This window comes from Babylonia areolata, chromosome 12 (assembly GCF_041734735.1).
Source record: "Babylonia areolata isolate BAREFJ2019XMU chromosome 12, ASM4173473v1, whole genome shotgun sequence".
Taxonomy (NCBI): domain Eukaryota; kingdom Metazoa; phylum Mollusca; class Gastropoda; order Neogastropoda; family Buccinidae; genus Babylonia; species Babylonia areolata.
In genome coordinates this window covers 41,416,696-41,444,012 of record NC_134887.1, presented here as the reverse complement: position 1 = coordinate 41,444,012, position 27,317 = coordinate 41,416,696, and the positions used below count along the sequence as shown (strand labels likewise).

At 44.5% G+C, this 27,317-nt stretch overlaps 1 protein-coding gene across 3 annotated transcripts in view; it reads left to right on the top strand.

Annotated features, from left to right (window-relative positions):
- Positions 1-27,317, top strand: part of LOC143288631 (protein hobbit-like) — a 130,706-nt gene that overhangs the window by 80,896 nt on the left and 22,493 nt on the right. For all 3 annotated transcript variants that reach the window (XM_076597289.1, XM_076597288.1, XM_076597290.1), the window contains 15 exons: positions 1-221; positions 2,817-2,872; positions 3,900-3,963; positions 9,047-9,226; positions 12,486-12,644; positions 13,649-13,727; positions 14,920-15,086; positions 16,984-17,160; positions 17,286-17,408; positions 18,889-18,978; positions 20,402-20,467; positions 23,102-23,199; positions 25,007-25,078; positions 26,025-26,105; positions 27,260-27,312. The exon at positions 1-221 is cut by the window's left edge and continues 23 nt beyond it. In XM_076597289.1, coding sequence (XP_076453404.1) covers positions 1-221; positions 2,817-2,872; positions 3,900-3,963; positions 9,047-9,226; positions 12,486-12,644; positions 13,649-13,727; positions 14,920-15,086; positions 16,984-17,160; positions 17,286-17,408; positions 18,889-18,978; positions 20,402-20,467; positions 23,102-23,199; positions 25,007-25,078; positions 26,025-26,105; positions 27,260-27,312 — 1,686 coding nt within the window. The remainder of the gene's footprint in view (positions 222-2,816; positions 2,873-3,899; positions 3,964-9,046; positions 9,227-12,485; positions 12,645-13,648; positions 13,728-14,919; positions 15,087-16,983; positions 17,161-17,285; positions 17,409-18,888; positions 18,979-20,401; positions 20,468-23,101; positions 23,200-25,006; positions 25,079-26,024; positions 26,106-27,259; positions 27,313-27,317) is intronic.

Below are 27,317 nucleotides of genomic sequence, written 5' to 3'. Positions count from 1 at the left end.
TCCACCGCTTCGTCATCTGCCACTGGATGTCCAATGCCAAGCAGCACGGGGCCGAACTCGTGGCCGACTCGTTCCAGCTGCGCATGTGTAACCGCCTGACCCTGGTGCCCGTGGAGGACGGTCTGCTGCACCGGCCCCGGGCCGACTGGGCCATCAAGTACCTCACCTGCCACCTGGGACCCACCCAGATCTACCTGTGCCAGGAGGCGCGCCTCAATGAGGTGGGGGTGGGGGTTGGTGGTGTGAGGGTGTGGAGGTTGGTGGTGTGTGGTGTGGGGGTTGGTGGTGTGGGGGTGTTGGGGTTGGTGGTGTGGGGGTTGGGGGTGTGGGGGTGTGGAGATTGGTGGTGTGTGGTGTGGGGGTTGGTGGTGTGGGGGTGTTGGGGTTGGTGGTGTGGGGGTTGGTGGTGTGGGGGTTGGTGGTGTGTGGTGTGGGGGTTGGTGGTGTGGGGGTGTTGGGGTTGGTGGTGTGTGGTGTGGGGGTTGGTGGTGTGGGGGTTGGTGGTGTTGGGGTTGGTGGTGTGTGGTGTGGGGGTTGGTGGTGTGGGGGTGTTGGGGTTGGTGGTGTGGGGGTGTGGGTTGGTGGTGTGGGGGTTGGTGGTGTGGGGGTGTTGGGGTTGGTGGTGTGTGGTGTTGGGGTTGGTGGTGTGGGGGTGGGGGTTGGTGGTGTGGGGGTGTTGGGGTTGGTGGTGTTGGTGGTGTGGGGGTGTTGGGGTTGGTGGTGTGGGGGTTGGTGGTGTGTGGTGTGGGGGTGTGGGGGTTGGTGGTGTGGGGGTTGGGGGTTGGTGGTGTGTGGTGTGGGGGTTGGTGGTGTGGGGGTTGGTGGTGTGGGGGTGTTGGGGTTGGTGGTGTGTGGTGTGGGGGTTGGTGGTGTGGGGGTGTGGGGGATGGTGGTGTGGGGGTTGGTGGTGTGGGGGTGTGGGGGTTGGTGGTGTGGGGGTTGGTGGTGTGGGGGTTGGTGGTGTGTGGTGTGGGGGTTGGTGGTGTGGGGGTGTGGGGGTTGGTGGTGTGGGGGTTGGTGGTGTGGGAGTTGGTGGTGTGTGGTGTGGGGGTTGGTGGTGTGGGGGTTGGTGGTGTGAGGGTGTGGGGGTTGGTGGTGTGGGGGTTGGTGGTGTGTGGGTGTTGGGGTTGGTGGTGTGTGGTGTGGGGGTTGGTGGTGTGAGGGTGTGGGGGTTGGTGGTGTGGGGGTTGGTGGTGTGTGGGTGTTGGGGTTGGTGGTGTGTGGTGTGGGGGTTGGTGGTGCGTGGTGTGTGGTGTGGGGGTTGGTGGTTTGTGAGTGTGGAGGTTGGTGGTGTGTTGGTGTGGAGGTTGGTGGTGTGGGGGTTGGTGGTGTGTGGTTGGTGGTGTGTGGTGTGGGGGTTGGTGGTGTGGGGGTGTTGGGGTTGGTGGTGTGGGGGTTGGTGGTGTGTGGTTGGTGGTGTGTGAGTGTGGGGGTTGGTGGTGTGTTGGTGTGGAGGTTGTTGGTGTGGGGGTTGGTGGTGTGTGGTTGGTGGTGTGTGAGTGTGGGGGTTGGTGGTTTGTGGTTGTCTGTGAGGGGATTGGTGATAGGTGGCTGGGTGTGTAGGCGTGGTCACATGGGTGGGCAGGTTTGTATCAAAACAACACAGTGGACTTTTCAGACAGTGTCCAACTGCACGGGGAATGTTGGCCATGGCTGTCGAGTTTGGTTACACCATGAACAAGAGAGGCAAGGCCTTCAAGACTCACTTGTGATACACTTAAAAAAAAAAAAAAAAAAATCCAAGCTTTTTATGTATTGAGTATGATTTCAAAATGTAATGTTTAAGATGAGAAAGGTCAGTTTAAAGCAAATTAAGTCCCCTAGCATTAATTACAGAGTAATTTCCATTTTTTACTATCTGCACCAAAACGTTTGCAAAATAAATAAAACTTCCATGCTTAGCAAAAGGAGTTCCTGTTTGAACAAAAAAATGATAATAATGACTGCTCTTGTTGTTGGGTCAGAATATCAGATCAAAGTGCCAAGTTTAGAGAATACAAAAAATATAAATATAACAGTAAATGCAGTTTGCATATAATTAGGCTTCATTTTTTAATTTTTTGCACCCATCCCAGAGGTGCAATATTGTTTTAAACAAGATGACTGGAAAGAACTGAATTTTTCCTATTTTTATGCCAAATTTGGTGTCGACTGACAAAGTATTTGCAGAGAAAATGGCAATGTCAAAGTTTACCACGGACACACAGACACACACACACACACACACACACACACACACAGACAACCAAACACCGGGTTAAAACATAGACTCACTTTGTTTCCACAAGTGAGTCAAAAATGGTTGGTTTAACACCACTCCTCCTGTATGTTGACTGAACTGTATAGTCAGCTAAAGTCGCCTGTTGAATAATGACATTCCAGTGTGAAAATCAGTGCTTTTGCTAGACGTGGAAAATTAATACTTTAGCTAGATGTTGAAAATCAGTACCTTAGCTAGATGTTGACAATCACCAGTATGTGTGAAGGGACGTTGAACGGAACGCTTTTTCTGGGCGGGTGTCACCTGTTAGGTGATGGGGGTGGTGAGTAATGTGAACCAGGGGCCACGACTGCGTATGAGAAACAGATAAGAGAAAGAAAGAGAAGGAAAAAGATTGCTTTGATTTGATTAAAAAAAATATGTACAGGTATTGGCATAGTGCTGATGCAGTTGAACACCTTATCGATGATGACAATAACGATGATGATGACAATGGCAGTAATGATAATGATGATGTAAAGGATAAAGATGATGGCGTCAGTGATAAAGATGATACTGATGATGATGTTGATGTCAGTGATGATGTCTCTTACAGTCGAGTTCATCTGGAGGGGCTCCAGTGGACAAGAGTTTCTTCCTGAGCGTCTCCAAGTAAGTTCTTCCAACTGTCTCTCTCTCTCTCTCTGTTTGCTGGTCTGTCTGCCCGTCTGTCTGTCTGTCGTGGTCATTGAATCTATCTGTCTGTCTCCCATCATTGTCGATCTTTTAGCCAAATACAGCACATGCATTTATCTCATAGGTGAAGAAAAAATGTTCATCATGCAAGATAGATAATTGTCTTGTCAATAGTTAGACTAATGTTTGGTCCATGTCTTTTTTAAGTTTTGTTTATTTAACAAAAAACAGCATAAAAAGGGTTGACAAAAGTGCAAACTTCAGTATCATAGGAGCTCTCTGTAGTGTACGCTCTGAGCATTTGTTCAAGATCAAGCAGGGTACATAGCTATTCTCTAGGTTTCTGTCATCTCTGTTTTGTGTTTGAAGCTGACAACTGACTGACTGAATGTTAATTGATGTATTGATTGATGGGTGATTGTTGATTAATTTGAATGATTGTTTGATAATTGTTCTGATGGGTGGATGAATAATTGAATATTCTGAGTGGTTGGTGATTGATGTATTGATTGTTGATTGATCTGACTGATTGGTGACCGTATAGATCAGTGGATGAATTGTTGATCAGTCTGAGTGATTATTTGATGACTGATGTACCTTATTGATGGATGAATTGTCAGTCAATCTGAATGATTGTTTGATAGTTATATTGATTGGTGGATGGATTATTGAATATTATGAGTGATTGTTTGGTGACTGATATATTGATTGATGTATGAATTGTTGATCAGTCTGAATAATTGATGATCATATAGATTAGTGGATGCATTGTTGATTAATTTGAGTGATTATTTGATGACTGGTGCATTGATAGGTAGATGAATTGATTGATGGATGAATCTGAATGATTGATGATCGCATTAATTGATGGATGAACTGTTGATTAGTCTAAATGATTTTTTGGTGATTGATGTATTGATTGATAGATGATCTCCTTTTTCTGAGTGATGGATGGATGGATTGTGGATCACCCTGAATGGTTGATGAAGGAAGCACTTTGCAGGATATCCTATCACCGTGCGGAGAGTCGCAAACCTACACCTGGTCAGGAGGTGGAACCAGAACAGGTGAGTCTGTTACCTGAACATGTTGACCACTACAACCTACACTCACAGATAGCAACTTCCCCCCCCCCCCCCCATGATTATTTACATACTTTTAAAATCATTTGTTTGAAATCCACCACAACCCTTATTTACACACTTTTAAAATCATTTGTTTGGAATCCACCACAACCTACACTCACAGATTGCAGTAGTTTTCCCCACCCCCCCCACCCCCCATGATTATTTACCTACTTTTAAAATCATTTGTTGGAATAGTGCTTTCTTAGCTTTGTCAGTTTTCATTTATACACATTTATGTCTGACAGTGGTATCTTTAGTGTTTTCATTTACACATAGTTATGCCTTGATATTTTTTTTTTTTTTACATTTTCACATTGTAATGTTTGACAATGATGTCTCTTAAGTATTTTCATTTATGCTTTGCTGTTATATCTTTAGTGTTTTCATTTGCATAGAGTCGTCTTGTTATACTGCAGTACATTCATTTTTGCACTATGATGTTTGACAATGATATTTTTAGTATTTTCATTTTCACTCAGTTCCAGTATCTTTGGTATTTTCATTTTCACTCTGAAGTGTTTGACAGTGATATATTTATTATTGTCATTGACACTGTAATGTTTGACAGTGATACCTTTAGGATTTTCATTTTCACACTGTAATGATTGATAGTGATGCCTCTAGGATTTTCATTTACACTCATTTCTGATTTCTTTGATGTTTTTATTTACACAGTTATGTTTTGCCATGGTGTCTTTAGTACTTTCATTTTCATACAGTAATGTTTGATATTGATATCTTTAGTATTTTCATTTACACACAATTGTGTTTAACCATGATATCTTTAGTATTTTCCTTTTCACTCTGTAATGTTTGACAGTGATGCCTTTCCACATACTCACACTTCCTGTATCTTTAGTGTTTTCATTTGTACACAGTCATCCTGGAATACAGCTGTATATTCATTTTTACAATGATATTTTTTCTCATTTTCATAATGTTTGACAGTGATACATTTAGGATTTCTATTCACACTCAGTTCCAATATCTTCAGTATTTTCATTTCCACACACTTATGTTTGACAATGATATCTTAAGTATTTTCATTTACACTCAGTTCTGATATCTTCAGTTATTTTCATACACGCACAGTGGTGTTTGACCCTGATATTTGCCTTTGCACACTGTAATGTTTGACAGTATCTTCAGTATTTTCATCATTTAAACTCAGCAATGTTTGACAATGGTATCTGTAGTCTGTGTCTCTGACTCTGCCAAGCTGTTCACTTTTCCATCTAGAACTGTTCACTGTACTATCATGAACTGTTTACTGTACTATCATGAACTGTTCACTGTACTATCTGGAACTGTTCACTGTACTATCATGAACTGTTCACTGTACTATCTAGAACTGTTCACTGTACTATCATGAACTGTTTACTGTACTATCATGAACTGTTCACTGTACTATCTGGAACTGTTCACTGTACTATCTAGAATGAACTGTTCACTGTACTATCTAGAACTGTTCACTGTACTATCATGAACTGTTCACTGTACTATCATGAACTGTTCACTGTACTATCTAGAATGAATTGTTCACTGTACTATCATGAACTGTTCACTGTACTATCATGAACTGTTCACTGTACTATCATGAACTGTTCACTGTACTATCATGAACTGTTCACTGTACTATCTAGAACTGTTCACTGTATCTAGAACTGTTCACTGTACTATCATGAACTGTTCACTGTACTATCATGAACTGTTCACTGTACTATCTAGAACTGTTCACTGTACTATCATGAACTGTTCACTGTACTATCTAGAACTGTTCACTGTACTATCATGAACTGTTCACTGTACTATCATGAACTGTTCACTGTACTATCTAGAACTGTTCACTGTACTATCATGAACTGTTCACTGTACTATCATGAACTGTTCACTGTACTATCATGAACTGTTCACTGTATCTAGAACTGTTCACTGTACTATCTAGAACTGTTCACTGTACTATCTGGAACTGTTCACTGTATCTAGAACTGTTCACTGTACTATCATGAACTGTTCACTGTACTATCATGAACTGTTTACTGTACTATCATGAACTGTTCACTGTACTATCTAGAATGAACTGTTCACTGTACTATCTAGAACTGTTCACTGTACTATCATGAACTGTTCACTGTACTATCTAGAATTGTTCACTGTACCATCAGTATTGTTCACTGTATTGTTCACTGTATTATCAGTATTGTTCACTGTACCATCAGTATTGTTCACTGTATCATCAGTATTGTTCACTGTATTGTTCACTGTACCATCAGTATTGTTCACTGTATTGTTCACTGTATCATCAGTATTGTTCACTGTATCATCAGTATTGTTCACTGTATGTTCACTGTACCATCAGTATTGTTCACTGTATTGTTCACTGTATTGTTCACTGTACCATCAGTATTGTTCACTGTACCATCAGTATTGTTCACTGTATCATCAGTATTGTTCACTGTATTGTTCACTGTACCATCAGTATTGTTCACTGTATTGTTCACTGTATCATCAGTATTGTTCACTGTACCATCAGTATTGTTCACTGTATCATCAAGAATTGTTCACTGTACCATCAGTATTGTTCACTGTACCATCAGTATTGTTCACTGTACCATCAGTATTGTTCACTGTACCATCAGTATTGTTCACTGTATCATCAGTATTGTTCACTGTACCATCAGTATTGTTCACTGTATTGTTCACTGTACCATCAGTATTGTTCACTGTATTGTTCACTGTACCATCAGTATTGTTCACTGTCCCATCAGTATTGTTCACTGTATCATCAGTATTGTTCACTGTATCATCAGTATTGTTCACTGTACCATCAGTATTGTTCACTGTATTGTTCACTGTACCATCAGTATTGTTCACTGTACCATCAGTATTGTTCACTGTATTGTTCACTGTACCATCAGTATTGTTCACTGTATTGTTCACTGTACCATCAGTATTGTTCACTGTATTGTTCACTGTACCATCAGTATTGTTCACTGTATCATCAGTATTGTTCACTGTACCATCAGTATTGTTCACTGTATCATCAGTATTGTTTACTGTCCCATCAGTATTGTTCACAGTATTGTTCACTGTCCCATCAGTATTGTTCACTGTATCATCAGTATTGTTCACTGTATTGTTCACTGTACCATCAGTATTGTTCACTGTACCATCAGTATTGTTCACTGTATTGTTCACTGTACCATCAGTATTGTTCACTGTACCATCAGTATTGTTCACTGTATCATCAGTATTGTTCACTGTACCATCAGTATTGTTCACTGTATTGTTCACTGTATCATCAGTATTGTTCACTGTACCATCAGTATTGTTCACTGTATTGTTCACTGTATCATCAGTATTGTTCACTGTATTGTTCACTGTATCATCAAGAATTGTTCACTGTACCATCAGTATTGTATCATCAGTATTGTTCACTGTATCATCAGTATTGTTCACTGTATTGTTCACTGTATCATCAGTATTGTTCACTGTATCATCAGTATTGTTCACTGTATCATCAGTATTGTTCACTGTATTGTTCACTGTATCATCAGTATTGTTCACTGTATCATCAGTATTGTTCACTGTATTGTTCACTGTATCATCAGTATTGTTCACTGTATCATCAGTATTGTTCACTGTATCATCAGTATTGTTCACTGTATTGTTCACTGTACCATCAGTATTGTTCACTGTATTGTTCACTGTACCATCAGTATTGTTCACTGTCCCATCAGTATTGTTCACTGTATCATCAGTATTGTTCACTGTCCCATCAGTATTGTTCACTGTATCATCAGTATTGTTCACTGTATCATCAGTATTGTTCACTGTCCCATCAGTATTGTTCACTGTATCATCAGTATTGTTCACTGTCCCATCAGTATTGTTCACTGTATCATCAGTATTGTTCACTGTATCATCAGTATTGTTCACTGTATCATAAGTATTGTTCACTGTATTGTTCACTGTATCATAAGTATTGTTCACTGTATTGTTCACTGTATCATCAGTATTGTTCACTGTATCATCAGTATTGTTCACTGTATCATAAGTATTGTTCACTGTATTGTTCACTGTATCATCAGTATTGTTCACTGTACCATCAGTATTGTTCACTGTACCATCAGTATTGTTCACTGTATTGTTCACTGTATCATCAGTATTGTTCACAGTATTGTTCACTGTCCCATCAGTATTGTTCACTGTACCATCAGTATTGTTCACTGTATCATCAGTATTGTTCACTGTATTGTTCACTGTACCATCAGTATTGTTCACTGTATCATCAGTATTGTTCACTGTATTGTTCACTGTACCATCAGTATTGTTCACAGTATTGTTCACTGTACCATCAGTATTGTTCACTGTACCATCAGTATTGTTCACAGTATTGTTCACTGTACCATCAGTATTGTTCACTGTATCATCAGTATTGTTCACTGTATTGTTCACTGTATCATCAGTATTGTTCACAGTATTGTTCACTGTATCATCAGTATTGTTCACAGTATTGTTCACTGTACCATCAGTATTGTTCACTGTACCATCAGTATTGTTCACTGTATTGTTCACTGTACCATCAGTATTGTTCACTGTATCATCAGTATTGTTCACTGTATCATCAGTATTGTTCACTGTACCATCACTGTACCATCAGTATTGTTCACTGTATTGTTCACTGTATTGTTCACTGTACCATCAGTATTGTTCACTGTATTGTTCACTGTACCATCAGTATTGTTCACTGTATCATCAGTATTGTTCACTGTACCATCAGTATTGTTCACTGTACCATCAGTATTGTTCACTGTATTGTTCACTGTATCATCAGTATTGTTCACTGTATCATCAGTATTGTTCACTGTACCATCAAGAATTGTTCACTGTACCATCAGTATTGTTCACTGTATCATCAGTATTGTTCACTGTATCATCAAGAATTGTTCACTGTACCATCAGTATTGTTCACTGTCCCCGTCAACAACAAACAACAACACTGTGGTTGCCGTGCCGACAGTCTCACAAGACGCCGACCCACAGCATGGGGATTCACGAGATGCGGGGGGCGTGGAACGAGCGGAACCGGGCGGTGGTGCTGGGTCTGTACGACAGCTACATGAAGGCACAGGCCCTGCGACGCAACCTGTCCTCCGAGGCCCTCAAAGGGTTCCGCGTGGACAACAGCCCCAACAACATGGTCAGTCTTTCGGTGTGAGGCCCCGAAAGGGATCCACAACTCCATGTACTGTCATTTTCAGACTATAGGGCGCATCTTTTAAAAAAAAGTAAAATCTTACCCCTGTGTTTTATCCTGTATATGTGCTCTGTCTGTGACTGAAAACTAAATTCTGACTACCATGTGGGGCCACCTGACATAATTTGGGGGGGGGGGGGGGACATCCATGTTTTCTGGAAATTCTGTACAGTTAGAAATTCTTTTTTTTTTTTTTTACTTCTCTTTTTCTGTCACTTAATGTTGTTGTTTTTTTCCCAGTCACCTTTCTGTCTGTCTCCTCCCATTTCCTGTAAGTCTCAGGTAATCTCACCACTTTCTGTCTCCTCCCATTTCCTGTAAGTCTCAGGTAATCTCACCACTTTCTGTCTCCTCCCATTTCCTGTAAGTCTCAGGTAACCTCACCACTTTCTGTCTGTCTCCTCCCATTTCCTGTAAGTCTCAGGTAATCTCACCACTTTTTGTCTGTAGCTGACCTGCACATTTACCTTTTTAGTGGTTTCTCCCATTTTGCAAATTATTCTTCAAGTTTGGGTTGAATAATCTTACATGTATTAAACTTTTGATTTGTTTGTCGTCCCTGTGTGATGATTTGTAAGCTGTGTTCCTGCCCCCTGGGATACCTGCACTGGAAAATTCCTTCTGCCTTTTGGGTCTTCTCCCTTTTTTCACCTTTTGTTTTCTGTAGTCTCCCCTGTCTGTGTCCTGGCAGGGACCTACGTGCGGAGGTTGGTGTAAGGAATATACGATCTCTGTGTCAACATTGAATGATTGAATGATATGGATACTTACACAGCGCCTATTCTTGGTCACAGAACAAACTCTAAGCGCTTCACAAACACGGGGTTATTTGCACGACAGGCTGCCTACCTGGGTAGAGCGCGCTGATGGCTGCCCTTGGGCGCTCATCATTTGTTTTCTGTGTCATTCAATCAGATTTCAGGCACGCACACATACACACTCTGATGGACATGTAACGTGTTAGTGTATGACCGTTTTGTTTATTTAACCTGCCATGTAGGCAGCCATACTACATTTTCGGGGGTGTGCATTCTGGATAATTATGTTCTTGTTTCCATAACCCACTGAACGCTGACATGGAATACATGATCTTTTACATGTGTATTTGATCCTCTGCGTGCTTATATGCATGAAGGGGGTTCAGGCACAAGTAGGTCTGCACTTAGGTTGACCTGGGAGATCAGAAAAATATCCACCCTTTACCCGCCAGGCGCCGTCACCAAGATTCAAACCCAGGACACTTAGACTGAAAATTCAGCTCTTTAATAACTCACCTATTGTGCTGTTAAGACGTACTCCTGTCCAGGTGTGACCAGTTAGGCCCCAAAGTGTGTCACAGACTGTGTGTGTTGCAGACAGGTGTGACCAGTCATGCCCCAAGTTGTGTCACAGACTGTGTGTGTTGCAGACAGGTGTGACCAGTCACGCCCCAAAGTGTGTCACAGACTGTGTGTGTTACAGACAGGTGTGACCAGTTAGGCCCCAAGGTGTGTCACAGACTGTGTGTGTTGCAGACAGGTGTGACCAGTCAGGCCCCAAAGTGTGTCACAGACTGTGTGTGTTGCAGACAGGTGTGACCAGTCAGGCCCCAAAGTGTGTCACAGACTGTGTGTTGCAGACAGGTGTGACCAGTCATGCCCCAAGTTGTGTCACAGACTGTGTGTGTTGCAGACAGGTGTGACCAGTCACGCCCCAAAGTGTGTCACAGACTGTGTGTGTGTTACAGACAGGTGTGACCAGTCATGCCCCAAGGTGTGTCACAGACTGTGTGTTGCAGACAGGTGTGACCAGTCACACCCCAAAGTGTGTCACAGACTGTGTGTGTGTTGCAGACAGGTGTGACCAGTCACGCCCCAAAGTGTGTCACAGACTGTGTGTTGCAGACAGGTGTGACCAGTCACACCCCAAAGTGTGTCACAGACTGTGTGTTGCAGACAGGTGCGACCAGTTAGGCCCCAAAGTGTGTCACAGACTGTGTGTTGCAGACAGGTGTGACCAGTCACGCCACAAGGTGTGTCACAGACTGTGTGTTGCAGACAGGTGTGACCAGTTAGGCCCCAAAGTGTGTCACAGACTGTGTGTGTTGCAGACAGGTGTGACCAGTCACGCCCCAAAGTGTGTCACAGACTGTGTGTGTTGCAGTCAGGTGTGACCAATCATGCCCCAAGGTGTGTCACAGACTGTGTGTGTTGCAGACAGGTGTGACCAGTCACGCCCCAAAGTGTGTCACAGACTGTGTGTGTGTTACAGACAGGTGTGACCAGTCACGCCCCAAAGTGTGTCACAGACTGTGTGTGTTGCAGACAGGTGTGACCAGTCAGGCCCCAAAGTGTGTCACAGACTGTGTGTGTTGCAGACAGGTGTGACCAGTCAGGCCCCAAAGTGTGTCACAGACTGTGTGTGTTGCAGACAGGTGTGACCAGTCACGCCCCAAAGTGTGTCACAGACTGTGTGTGTTGCAGTCAGGTGTGACCAATCATGCCCCAAGGTGTGTCACAGACTGTGTGTTGCAGACAGGTGTGACCAGTCACACCCCAAAGTGTGTCACAGACTGTGTGTGTTTACAGACAGGTGTGACCAGTCACGCCCCAAAGTGTGTCACAGACTGTGTGTGTTTACAGACAGGTGTGACCAGTCACGCCCCAAAGTGTGTCACAGACTGTGTGTGTTGCAGACAGGTGTGACCAGTTAGCCCCAAAGTGTGTCACAGACTGTGTGTGTTGCAGACAGGTGTGACCAGTCACGCCCCAAAGTGTGTCACAGACTGTGTGTGTTGCAGACAGGTGTGACCAGTCACGCCCCAAGGTGTGTCACAGACTGTGTGTGTTGCAGACAGGTGTGACCAGTCACGCCCCAAAGTGTGTCACAGACTGTGTGTTGCAGACAGGTGTGACCAGTCACGCCCCAAAGTGTGTCACAGACTGTGTGTGTTGCAGACAGGTGTGACCAGTTAGGCCCCAAAGTGTGTCACAGACTGTGTGTGTTGCAGACAGGTGTGACCAGTCACGCCCCAAAGTGTGTCACAGACTGTGTGTGTTTACAGACAGGTGTGACCAGTCAGGCCACAAAGTGTGTCACAGACTGTGTGTGTTGCAGACAGGTGTGACCAGTTAGGCCCCAAAGTGTGTCACAGACTGTGTGTGTTGCAGACAGGTGTGACCAGTCACGCCCCAAAGTGTGTCACAGACTGTGTGTGTTGCAGAGGAACCGATCCTTCTCCCTGAGCAGCCCCCCAGGGGAACTGAACCCCAACCCCATGTCGCCCAGTCCTCTGAGTAAGCTGCAGAGTGGTCACGCCCACTCCATGCTGCTCAAACTGGTGTCGGAGTCCGACAGCAAGTCCGTCGCCTTCACTGAGGAGGTAGGTTTATGTGCGTGTGTCAATAATGTGTGTCTGTATGTGTGTGTGTTTGTCCATTGGAAGTTTTAAATGTTGATGTTGACATGTGTAGTGTGATGTACGTTGACAGTTGGAGTGTGTTGACATGTGTTGTGTGCTGACAGTTGTGTGTTGACATGTGTAATGTGTTGACCAAAAATTGTAGTGTGTTGTGTGATGACAACTGTAGTGTGTTATGTATTAACATGTGTAGGGTGTTGTGTGTTGACTAACATAGTGTGCTGTGTGTTGATGTGTGTAGTGTGTTAGTGTGTTGACATGCATAGTCTGTTGTGTGTTGACATGCATAGTGTGTTGTGTGTTGACATGTGTAGTGTGTTGTATGTTGACATGTGTTGTGTGTTGACATGCATAGTGTTGTGTGTTGACATGGGTAGTTTGTTATGTGTTGACATAGTAGTGTGTTGTGTGTTGACATGCATAGTGTGTTACATGTTGACATGTGTAGTGTGTTGTGCGTTGACAATTGTAGTGCGCTGTGTGTTGACATGTGTAGTGTGTTGACATGTGTAGTGTGTTATGTGTTGACATGTGTAGTGTGTTTTGTTTTGATGTGTGTAGTGTGTATTTTGTGTTGACATATGTAGTGGGTTGACATGTGTAGTGTGTTGTGTGTTGACAGCCGTCCAACTCCAATATGGAGCTGCTGCACGGAGGAAAGGCATGTGTTGTATTTTGACATGTGTAGCATGTTATATGTTGACATCTGTAGTGTGTTTTGTTTTTGACATGTGTAGTGTGTGTTGTGTTTTGACATGTGTAGTGTGTTGTGTGTTGACATGTGTAGCGTGGTATGTTTTGACATGCGTAGTGTGGTTTGATTTGACATGTGTAGTGTGTGTTGTGTGTTGACATATGTAGTGGGTTGACATATGTAGTGTGTGTTGTGTGTTGACATGTGTAGTGTGTGTTGTGTGTTGACATGTGTAGTGTGTTGACATGTGTAGTGTGTTGTGTGTCGACAGCCATCCAACTCCAACATGGAGCTGCTGCACGGAGTGAAGGCGTGTCGCCCCACCAACATCCTGTCCACCAACTGGCTCAGTGAGTGCTGGCGTCCTGTCTTCTGTCTGTCACCTTTTGCCAGTGCTTATGCACCGGCACTCTGATGAAGCGAAGTTAGCTTGCCCGGTGCACTTGCACTGACTTTATCTCCCATGATTGTTTTGTGTTGGTGATGATGGATGAGCTCACAGTTAGATATAACCTGCCTTGCCAGTTTCCTTCAGTCGTTTTTCAACTGACCTTCTTTTTCTTTGAGTCCGACGTTTTCAAGAGCTCTGAGTGCTTTTTTTCAGAAATTGTATGTGGCAAAATACTTTCTTTTTTTTTTTTTTTGGACAGCATTGAACTTTCACAAAGGTCTCATCTATCTATGTCTGGTCTTTCAGTCAGTTGCACAATTGTCATAGGTAAATGAATAGATAAATGTGTGTGTATGCATGTGCGTCTGCATACACATGTATCTGTGTGTCTGTGTATGTGTGTGTAAGTACATGCTTTCATGCTGCGTGTGTTCCAGTTGAGCTGTACAACAGCCAGGTGTTAGTGAAGCTGAGAGGGGGAGGGAGGTGGGGGGGAGGGATGTTGACGGGGGTGGTGGTATCATTGTCCCCAAAGTGATGTGTGTTTCTGTACACATGCATCTGTGTGTGCTTGTAAGCCTGTGTGCACATGCATATATCAGGCATTCCTACCATTACTGAGGGCCCATATTTGTCCTGGAAATTTGATCAGATGGACAGCGTGTCCCGGAAGTATTGGTATTTGCTGCATGTCCTGGAAAACTAAAAATCCAACCGTAACATTTTGCCCCCCAAAGTATCTAGTGGGTACAAGTGCACCACTAGATGGCTCTCCGACCATTGCCGAAGACACTTCGTTAAGGCTTACGGAAATGCTGTCAAATACTACCGAAGCAACTTTGTGAAAAGCCAGAACTGTCCTAACAGTACGGAAGCCATTTTGTGAAAGTCCGCTTGATTTCCGTCACCAGCGAAGTAACTTCAGCAAGACCAATGCATATGTGGTTAAGCACCAAAATTTTGAACGTGGACAACCTTTTGAAAGTGGAGGCATGATGCTTCTGGCTGTCAGACGACTGTTGTATGTTTGCTGAGATGTTCCTGAAAATTCTAATGTGTGTTGTTCCTGAACAGCAGATTTGGGGGTAGGCGTGCCTGATCTGTGTGTGTATGTGCACATGCTTCCATCATGCCGTGTGTGTGTGTTGCAGTCGAGCTGCACAACAGTCAGGTGCTGGTGAAGGGGTGTGAGACAGGAGGCTTCGTCATCATCAGCGCGGCCCGGGCACGCATCATCTCCTACATCCACATGCCCATCTGGCACGCCTCCCAGCTCCGCTCAAAGTCCACCTGGACTGCTAACGTCGACTGCATGCAGGTGAGGGTGCTGGCTGTGTGTGTGTGTGTGTGTGTGTGTGTGTGTGTGTGTGTGTGTGTGTGTGTGTGTGTGTGTCTGTCTGTCTGTCTGTGTGCCTCCCAGCTCTGCTTCAAGTCCACCTGGACTGCTAACGTCAGCTGCATGCAGGTGAGGGTGCTTGGTGTGTGTGTGTGCGTGTGTGTGTGTGTGCGTGCCTCCCAGCTCTGCTTCAAGTCCACCTGGACTGCTAACGTCGACTGCATGCAGGTGAGGGTGCTGTGTGTGTGTGTGTGTGGATGTGTGTGTGTGTGTGTGTGTGCCTCCCAGCTCTGCTCAAAGTCCACCTGGACTGCTAACATCAACTGCATGCAGGTGAATGTGCTGGCCAAACTGTGTTAACTCACTCTGGACGACAGACCGCGACCAGAGCCCTGCTGTTTATAACTGTTTTAGACAAAGGGCCCCAATTGGGGCCTTAGATAGTTTTGAATTTCTGGACCGGCACCTAACTTCCATAATGACGTTATGAGCTGAGAATATCTTAACTGACCTTTCCACTCTCCACTGCAACCAGTAAATGCAGTGTGTGTTGCTGTGCTAGCGAGCAGGAGAGTTATTTTCGAGGTGACTAGTTCACATGAACAGTGTGTCAACAACGGTGTCTGACTCAGTTTCGCCTCAGTCACAAGGCAGACAGCAGAATTTGACAAAGGGGCTCTGTCAAGGCTGTATAATGTTCAGAATTTAGTCTGTTTCAAACTCTTGTGCTTTCCTGAATTCATTTACAAGTCATCAGTGTGTGCAAATTTCAAACAAAAAATAATATGGATACTTTCATCATCTCACTGTATGATAGCATAAGAAGGGAGGAAGTTATATATTTTGTCCCCAACTAACTCCTTATGTTACAGATTAGTCTGGAAGTTTTCAGTTCATAAATTCAGACATTTGTTTTTTGGTGATTTTATTTCTTACCCATACAAATGGGTCATCTGTGGGGAAAGTCAGGGGAGCTAACTGTTAGTACTGAGCTAAGACACAAATCTCTGTATCACATCACGGAACAGTGGCCATGCTTACACAAAGATCTCTGTATCTTTGTCACAAACCAGTGGCCATACAGTGTTCAGATATACCTGTGTATCATGTCGCAGATGGAGGCCAAGGCATATATATCCTGTACCCAGTTTCTAAGTTGGGAGCCAGACTTGTGCAGGGAAAGGTGTCAGTGATATTGTGTGGAGTGTTGGTGTAGTGGTAACCCATCCGCGGAAGAAGCGAGAGAATCTGAGCGCACTGGCTCGAATCCAACTTGTGCCAATGCTTTCTCCCCCTCCACTAGACCTTCAGTGGTGGTCTGAACGCTAGTCATTTGGATGATATGATAAACTGAGGTCCCACTTGCAGCATGCACTAAGCACACGTAAAAAAACCCACGGCAACAAAAGGGTTGTCCCTTGCGAAATTCTGCAGAAAAATCCGCTTTGGTAGGAAAACGAATAAAATTGCAGGCAGAAAAACAACCACCAAAAAAATGGTTGGCACTCTCAGTGTAGCAACACTCTCTCCCTGGGGAGAGCAGCCTGAATTTCACGCAGAGAGATCTGTTGTGACAGAATAGTAATAGAATACAGTACAGAACAATGAAGTGCAGTGCAGTGCAGTGCAGTGCAGTGCAATACATAGCATTATACAATGCAATACAGAATGCAGTGCAATGCTATACTATACTGCAATGCAGTGCAATACAAAATACAATTCAGTACTATACTATACTATACTATGCTATGCTATGCTATGCTATGCTATGACAAAAGAGCAATACAACACAACACAGCACAGCACAGCACAGCACAGCACAACACAACACAACACAACACAACAGTCTGGCTGTATGTGTGTGTGTGTTTGCCACCAGTACTACGCCACAGTGGACCCAGACTTTGTGTTCAGCGACGACAACATCCCCTGGCTGTCGCGGGAGAACGTGGAGGACCGGTCAGGGTCTGGGCTGACCGGCCTGCCTGAGATGGTCAGCAGTGGTCAGACAGTGGGCAGCGTCGTGTCCAGCACCCTACCTGCCTCGTCCGAACAGGTAGGAATGGAATAGAATTGTTTTTTTTTTATGTTGTTGTGAAACCCTGACACAGTGTACCCCCATGGGTGCGACTGTACTGCAGTTTTGGTGTCTTATACTGTACCGTTGTTTTTTCTTGACAGAAGAGTGCGGCAGGGGAGCAAACTGTGCAGCTGCAGCGTATCATCCACCGGTGCAGCTGTAAGTTTTACTACGCCAACTATGGAGACGTGGACCCCAACTCCTTGTCGGAGGTGCCGTTGCCGGTAAGACCGGGTGCTGTCACTGATAGTGTCGGCGTGTGTGAGTGTGCATGCATGTTGTGGGTGTGTCAGTATTCTGTGTGTGTTGAATGTGGCCCGTTTTGATTCTTGCTTTATTTTGATTTATTTGCCCTCAGTGTGTCTTTCATTTTTTATTCTGTTTACATGTATTTACTTAACTGACTTATTTTGTTGATTTCATTTTGATTTAATGTTTTATATTTAAAAAAAAAAAGAGTAAAAACCAAAAAAGAATTTTTTTGTTTTTTGGCCAATGAAGAAGGCTTGTGAAGCACAAAAAAGTGGGTGCTCCATCAAGGCCACACACACACACACACACAAAGTTTTATACAAACCCATGGTTGGCTGTGAAGGCCCTGGTCAGTGTACTGGGTGTTTGCGTTGGTCAGGTATCAGCAACCACCCCCACACACCCCACGCTCCATCCCCTTTTTTGGGGGGAGAGAAAACAGACGTGGTGTGGTGGTGCAGCTTTCAGGGATTAGTCCACATGGATTGACACCTCCTTGAAACTTAAACCTGAAACACAGAGTCCATTATCCATTGGCATGAAGATTGTTTCTGTGATCGTACACATCTCGTCCTTTGATGAAGTTGTTTGAAGAACGTCATTTCATAACACACAGACTTGACCCTTTGTTACGAAGATTGTCATTCTGTAACACACAGACTTGACCCTTTGTCATGAAGATTGTCATTCTGTAACACACAGACTTGACCCATTGTCATGAAGATTGTCATTCTGTAACACACAGACTTGACCCTTTGTTATGAAGATTGTCATTCTGTAACACACAGACTTGACCCTTTGTCATGAAGATTGTCATTCTGTAACACACAGACTTTACCCATTGTCATGAAGATTGTCATTCTGTAACACACAGACTTTACCCTTTGTTATGAAGATTGTCATTCTGTAACACACAGAATTTACCCATTGTCATGAAGATTGTCATTCTGTAACACACAGACTTTACCCTTTGTTATGAAGATTGTCATTTCATAACACACAGACTTTACCCTTTGTCACAAAGATTGTCATTTTGTAACACAGAGATATCTTTTGTTATGAAGATCTTCACTATTCAGTGACAGAACATTGTTCCCTTTTGTTGTGAAGATTGTTCCTTTGTTAACATTTAAAAAAGATTGGCGTGTCCTAATATCACTTTAAAATGATGTCGTTGCTTAGCAATATGGAAAATGTGTTTGTGTGTGCGTGTTCGTATCAGTCTATGCCTTGTGTGTAGAATGTCCTGTACACGTGATGTTTGTGTGTGCGTGTTCGTATCAGTCTATGCCTTGCGTGTAGAACGTCCTGTACACGTGATGTGTGCACAAGGCATGTCGCACATGTGTGTGCATGACAGACACGCGTTCTTCATGTACATGTGTGTAGTGTGTAATGTGTGCGTGTCGTGTGTGTGCATATCACAGGTATGTGTGGTGTGTGTGTCAACAGCCAGCTGAAGATTCTGACGTGATGACCCAGGAGGAGGGAGTGGACACTTTCACCATGCTGCACGAAAGTCTCCACGCCTACTCCAACTCGGTCAGTCATTTACATGGCAAATATACATGTGCTCATGCTTGTGCACGCGTGCGCGCACTCACACACACTCATTCACACACACACACACACACACACACACACACACACACACACACGCACGCATACACACACACACACACACACACACAAAGCGCTCATTCATTTCATTTTATTTTTGAATTTTTTTTTTTTAATTCATTATCTTTGTTATTATCATTATTATTATTATTATTATTGTTTTTTTTTTTTTTGTTGTTCTTGTTGGTGTTGGCAACCCCTGCCACCCCACTCACCCACACCCCCAAAATAGAGTATGACTGACGGGCGCAATAGCCGAGTGGTTAAAGCGTTGGACTTTCAGTCTGAGCGTCCCGGGTTCGAATCTCGGTGGTGGGTAAAAGGTGGAAATTTTTACGATTTCCCAGGTCAACATATGTGCAGACCTGCTTAGTGCCTGAACCCCCTTCGTGTGTAAACGCATGCAGAAGATCTAATACGCACGTTAAAGATCCTGTAATCCATGTCAGCGTTCGGTGGGTTATGGAAACAAGAACATACCCAGCATGCACACCCCCGAAAGCGGAGTATGGCTGCCTACATGGTGGAGTAAAAACGGTCATGCACGTAAAAGCCCACTCGTGTACATGCAAGTGAACGTGGGAGTTGCAGCCCACGAATGCAGAAGAAGAAGAAGAGTATGACTGCCTACATGGCAGGAATAAAAATGGTCATACACGTAAAAGCCCTCTCATGTGTATGAGTGAACGTCTTGAATTGCAGCCCACGAACAAAGATGTTGTTGTTGTTGTTGTGTTTTCAGTCTCAGTACACTGTCATATCCTTATCATCATCATCAATATTATTATTATTATTATTATTATTATTATTATTGCTGTTGCTGGAATCACTGTTGTATTATTATCATTCACCACCTTAGGCGACTTTAGTTGACTAGACAATGCTCTTCCAGTTGTATTATTATCATTCACCACCTTAGGCGACTTTAGTTGACTAGACAATGCTCTTCCAGAGGCAACTTTTGTCGACATCAAGGGGTCACTTTGATAAGACCATTTTTCACACTGTAACAAAGCTAGACAGCAACAGCCAATTTACCACCAATAGAACCATTTTTCACACTGTAACAAAGCTAGACAGCAACAGCCAATTTACCTCCAATAGAACCATTTTTCACACTGTAACAAAGCTAGACAGCAACAGCCAGTTTACCGCCAGTAGAACAATGACTAACCTTTGCTCCCTGGCTGAGTTTGAAGTGAACAAATCGATTGTGTTGTTTTGACATGAACGGAAGCCTGTGACTGAGAGAGCATGGTATCTAGAATATTTGGTGCTGGGGAGTGTATTTCACACAGAAACTTGTCGATGAAAGTGTTGATATGTTTTTATGATGATGTTTCAGTCCCAGTACACAGTCATCATGGACATTGTCAACAACCTGCTGCTGTACGTGGAGCCCAAGAAAAAGGTGAACTTGATTAACAGATCCTCCTGTCTGTTGGCCTGCCTGTGGCGCTTGTGTAGAAGCACTGTGAAGGTCCACAACTCTAGACCACTGTTTGCTTTTTAGGTTACATTCTCACTAAGCCCAGCCAGTTGCTGACAGCAGCAGTCTGGGAACTTTGTGCATGCCATTTTGCACTTTCCCTGCCATGTATGCCAGCTGTAAGTGTCCACACTGGCCTCCAGCCGTCTCCAGCCAGCTGGTTTGATTTGTAGTGAGCTCACAAAGGAAGCTGATGGCTGGTCCAAGGGATGGAACTCTGCAACGATACTGACAGCATGAATCCCAGTGATGTTCGTTTCTTCTGTCTGGAGAGCGCCGTAGTTGACAGCTTGACAGCAACTGGCTGTGTCTGACTGAAGTGTGTTGCTGTGTCAGGCTGATGGCAACTGGCTGTGTCTGACTGAAGTGTGTTGCTGTGTCAGGCTGATGGCATCTGGCTGTGTCTGACTGAAGTGTGTTGCTGTGTCAGGCTGGTGGCAACTGGCTGTGTCTGACTGAAGTGTGTTGCTGTGTCAGGCAGGTGGCATGTGGCTGTGTCTGACTGAAGTGTGTTGCTGTGTCAGGCTGGTGGCATGTGGCTGTGTCTGACTGAAGTGTGTTGCTGTGTCAGGCTGGTGGCAACTGGCTGTGTCTGACTGAAGTGTGTTGCTGTGTCAGGCTGATGGCATCTGGCTGTGTGTGACTGAAGTGTGTTGCTGTGTCAGACTGACAGCAACTGGCTGTGTGTGACTGAAGTGTGTTGCTGTGTCAGACTGACAGCAACTGGCTGTGTGTGACTGAAGTGTGTTGCTGTGTCAGACTGACAGCAACTGGCTGTGTGTGACTGAAGTGTGTTGCTGTGTCAGGCCTTTAGGGATGATCCCTACACCGACTGTCCTAAAACCCTCTAGGCTGAGAGAGTGGGGATGTAACTAGGGCAAGACACTTTCCACTATAATCAAACCCAAGCCCGGATAGCAGGTACAGCAGTTGCCTCCTCTGCTGTTCTGACAGTCACAGTGGGACACAGCTGACTATCCTACTTACATACAGTGGGACACAGCTGACTATCCTACATACATACAGTGGGACACAGCTGACTGTCCTACATACATACAGTGGGACACAGCTGACTATCCTACATACATACAGTGGGACACAGCTAACTGTCCTACATACATACAGTGGGACACAGCTGACTGTCCTACATACATACAGTGGGACACGACAGACTGTCCTACATACATACAGTGGGACACAGCTGACTGTCCTACATACATACAGTGGGACACAGCTGACTGTCCTACATACATACAGTGGGACACAGCTAACTGTCCTACATACATACAGTGGGACACAGCTGACTGTCCTACATACATACAGTGGGACACAACAGACTGTCCTACATACATACAGTGGGACACGACAGACTGTCCTACATACATACAGTGGGACACAGCTGACTGTCCTACATACATACAGTGGGACACGACAGACTGTCCTACATACATACAGTGGGACACGACAGACTGTCCTACATACATACAGTGGGACACAGCTGACTGTCCTACATACATACAGTGGGACACAGCTAACTGTCCTACATACATACAGTGGGACACAGCTAACTGTCCTACATACATACAGTGGGACACAGCTGACTGTCCTACATACATACAGTGGGACACGACAGACTGTCCTACATACATACAGTGGGACACAGCTAACTGTCCTACATACATACAGTGGGACACAGCTGACTATCCTACATACATACAGTGGGACACAGCTGACTATCCTACATACATACAATGGGACACAGCTAACTGTCCTACATACATACAGTGGGACACGACAGACTGTCCTACATACATACAGTGGGACACAGCTAACTGTCCTACATACATACAGTGGGACACGACAGACTGTCCTACATACATACAGTGGGACACGACAGACTGTCCTACATACATACAGTGGGACACAGCTGACTGTCCTACATACATACAGTGGGACACAGCTGACTGTCCTACATACATACAGTGGGACACAGCTGACTGTCCTACATACATACAGTGGGACACAACAGACTGTCCTACATACATACAGTGGGACACGACAGACTGTCCTACATACATACAGTGGGACACGACAGACTGTCCTCATGTATTGCATTGTGTTGTTTTGTATTACTCTTTTTTTGTCATGACATATTTCTCTGTGCGAAATTGGGGCTGCTCTCCCCAGGGAGAGCGTGTCGCTACACTGAGAGCACCATCCATTTTTTTGTATTTTTTCCTGCCTGCAGTTTTTTTAATTTGTTTTCCTATCAAAGTGGATTTTTCAACAGAAATTTGCCATGGACAACCCTTTTGTTGCCATGGGTTCTTTTACGTGCATTACATGCATGCTGCACATGGGACCTCGGTTTATCGTCTCATCTGAATGACTAGCATCCAGACCACCACTCAAGGTGTTAGTGGAGCGGGAGAAAATACTGGTGACAGTGCAGTGGTTCGAACCAGTGTGCTCAGATTCTCTCGCTTCCAAGGTGGACGCGTTGCCTCTTGGCCGTCACTTCACATTATTATATCATGTGGCTGGCGTGTGTTGCAGGAGGCCAGCGAGAAGCTGCAGAGCATGAGGTTCAAACTGCAGCTGTCGCGGGACGAGGACCAGAAGACCCCCATCCTGCAGCTCCAGGAAGTGGTCAGGTGAGTTGGGGGGAGGGGCGTAGGGGGGTCAGCAGAGGTTGGGAGGGGGGGGAGGGAGAAGGCAGGGGTGAGAGTGGTGTTGGGTGGGGGGGTTGGGGGGGGGCAAGGGAGTGTATTTGGTGATGATGGTCAGTCGGTGGACATCATCTTCTTTCAGTTTCCATGTCCTCAAGGAGGTGGTCAAAGCATATGAAGTGATCCATATACGCTACACATTTTCTTTGAACTCCCCATGATGGAGGGAAATAAACATTGATTAATTGTATTTGTATTTCTTTTATCTCAACAGATTTCTCTGTGTGAATTTCGGGCTGCGCTCTCCAGGGAGAGCGCGTCGCTACACTGCAGTGCCACCCATTTTTGGGTATTTTTCCTGCGTGCAGTTTTATTTGTTTTTCCTACCAAAGTGGATTTTTCTACAGAATTTTGCCAGGAACAACCCTTTTATTGCCATGGGTTCTTTTACGTGCACTAAGTGCATGCTGCGCACGGGACCTCTGTTTATCGTCTCATCCAAATGACTAGCATCCAGACCACCACTCAAGGTCTAGTGGAGGTGGAGAAAATATTGGTGGCTGAGGCATGATTTGAACCAGCGCACTCAGATTCTCTTGCTTCCCAGGCGGACGCGCTGCCTCTAGGCCATCACGGTCTGGACGCTAGTCGTTCGGATGAGACGATAAACCGAGGTTCCGTGTGTAGCATGCACTTAGCGCACGTAAAAGAACATATGTCAACAAAAGGGTTGTTCCTGGTTAAACTCTGTCGAAAAATTCCACTTCGATAGGAAAAACAAATAAAACTGCACGCAGGAAAAATACAAAAAATGGGTGGCACTGTAGTGTAGCAACGCACTCTCCCTGGGTAGAGCAGCCTGAATTTCACACAGAGAAATCTGTTGTGATAAAAAGAAATACAAATAAACTCTGATTTTCCTCACTCCACCCAGGTGTGAATGGGTACCTGACTGTGACTGGTGATGGTTAAAACGGCAGAAGGAGAGGGTTTAACCCGTCCTTCCTTTGTAGAGCCCCTGACACATTGGATATCAGTTCACTGATCTGATGCTGTGAAAGGCCGTGGGACGTTAAACCCATTCAACCCTGGGGAGTTTACAGGTTTTCAAACTATATTAATGCAGAAAAAAGCAAGAAAAACACTTTTTTATTTAAATCTTGTGTTGACACATCCAGAAATACTGTAGAAGTTAGTTCCCTTTCCTTGGTGGTTATGTACGAACATGAATACCGATTTTATGAGACAGTTTTCGACGGGCGCAATAGCCGAGTGGTTAAAGTGTTGGACTGTCAATCTGAGGGTCCCGGTTTCGAATCACGGTGACGGCGCCTGGTGGGTAAAGGGTGGAGATTTTTACGATCTCCTAGGTCAACATATGTGCAGACCTGCTAGTGCCTGAACCCCCTTTGTGTGTATATGCAAGCAGAAGATCAAATACGCACGTTAAAGATCCTGAAATCCATGTCAGCGTTCGGTGGGTTATGGAAACAAGAACATACCCAGCATGCACACCCCCGAAAACGGAGTATGGCTGCCTACATGGTGGGGTAAAAACAGTCATACAGTAAAAAAGCCCACTTGTGTGCATACGAGTGAAAGTAGGAGAAGAAGAAGAAGAGACAGTTTTCTATACCTCAGCGGTGCTGTGGGGCAGGGCCCAGTGAGTTAACGTTTTAAACTTTTAATCATTTTGTTCGTTGTTTGATGTTTGTATGGATGTCCTGTAGACTGTGGAAAGTGTTTTAGTGCGTGCCCCCACTGCAGTGAGTGTGTTGGTGTGTCAACACAGGGAGCGAGTGCAGTACCTGCGGAAGCTGGAGAGAGATTTCTATGACGCCAAGATGAAGGGGAATGAGGAGCTGTAAGTTCACCCCCGCCCCCCTCCCTTCTCCTCTCTTTTCTCTCTCTTCTTCTGCTGCTGACCTGCCCTCAGTTTGGGCTTTCAAACTGATATGTATCTTAAATTTCAGATTTTGACGGCGTTGTCAGTCGGAAGTACCTGTGTTCGGCTAAATCTGTTTGGGCATTCGCCTGGGCTGTGCTTGTACATGTGTTGAAAGTTGGGTTCTGTTTGTTGTCAACGCAGCTGATTGCGTTGATAAGTGTGTATGAAACGGGTGCTGCTCTGAGTGGTGACAGTTTTAGACTTTCAGTCTCAGGGCCCTGGGTTCTGATGCCGGTCATGGTGCCTGGTGGGTAAAGGGTGGAGATTTTCTCCCATCTCCCATGTCAACAGATTTGCAGACCTGCTAGTGCTTGAACTCCCTTGTGTGTAAACACACACAGAAGATAAATTTTGCACGCGAAAGATCTCGTAATCCATGTCAGCGTTTGTTGGGTTATGGAATCATGAACATACCCAGCCTGCACACCCCCAAAAACAGGGAATGGTTGCCTTCATGGCAGGCAAAAATATTCACATTTAAGTCCACTCGTAGATACAGATCCACTGATAGGGTGCCCTGTAATGTGCATTATCATGTGTGATTCACTGACAGGGTGCCCTGTAATGTGCATTATCATGTGTGATTCATTGACAGGGTGCCCTGTAATGTGCATTATCATGTGTGATTCATTGACAGGGTGTCCTGTAATGTGTATGATATGTTATCCACTGGTTGGGTGCCCTTTAATATGCATTATCACGTGTGATTCACTGACAGGGTGTCCTGTAATGTGTATAAAGTTCATATGACGGTACATCATGTAATAGTGTATTAATATGTGAACCCGCTGACCAGATGCCCTGTGATGAGCATCATGTGTGACTCAAGGCCAAGTAATATGTATAATGTGTTGAATGACAGGATGCAGGGATTGGAAGTGGAGATGGAGGAGGTGAAGAACTGGATCAACACCAAGAACGAGGAACTGTCCATGCGAATCAGGTCACTCCATCCTTCCTTCTTCCTCTCTCTGTCTGTCTCGTGTTTTGCACAATTTGGTGTCATTCACTACTATACCGTGTCAAACTTATGCAAACTGTACCTATAGTTTTGCTCCGTTGGCCACATTTCACAGCTAATGCAGTAATGAGACTCTTCCGGCCAAGCAGGTCATCTGCTTAGCCAGTCAGCTTAACCCTTTGAGCCCTGACCACCGCTTTACCGGTGGTAGAGAAAAATGACATAATGCCTAGCCACCGGTTGAGCAGTGCGTAAACACTTGTGTCATGTTTTGCTATTGGTTGACTTATATATTCTTTTCCGCCATATTCCGGTCCTCTGATAGTTCTCTTCTGCCATCCTCTGATATTTCTCTTCTGCCATATCCCGGTCCTCTGATATTTCTCTTCTGCCATATTCCGGTCCTCTGATAGTTCTCTTCTGCATTATTCTGGTCCTCTGATAGTTCTCTTCCGCCATATTCTGGTACATTGATAGTTCTCTTCCACCAGATTTATCCACTGATCTCTGCATGTACTGGTCATTGTGTACTCTCTGGACCTCCTGTGAAAAACTTCACGTGTCCAGACGAAACCGCAAGTTGTTTCGCAGAACATTCATTCAACTTCACTGCCCCAGCTGTTTGGAAGTCCCTGCAAAATCTGTTTTACATGTCATCAAATCACAACCAGAAATGATTTGAATCATCTTGTTCTCCATGTATATATATGGTGTGCACAGTATGCTGTCTTGTGAGTTACAGTTCGTGAGTGAATGAGGGAACGAACAGTGTTTGAATGTACAGTTTATACTTTATCTCAAGAACTGTGCTGTATAAACACTTTTCATTATTATTGTTATTGTTGTTAGTAGTGGTAGTAGTAGTAGTAGCAGCAGCAGCAGCAGCAGCAGCAGTAGTAGTAGTAGTAGTAGTAGTAGTTGAAGTAGAAGTATTTCATCTATTAGTGTACTTATGCTCCATTACTCAGGACGTGTGATGCAGTGTGCATGGGTTTGTTCACACACACCTTGATGCCTTGAATTCTAAAATAAAATAAAATTAAACAAAATAAGAGAGAGAGATACAGAGAGAGAGAGAGAGAGAGAGAGAGACTGCATACATTTGAATCAGTGTCTTCTCTTTGTTTTTCTTCCAGCTGTTACAATGAAAGCCAGCTGCAGATGAAGGCGCAGATGAAGATTGAGAAAGGTCAG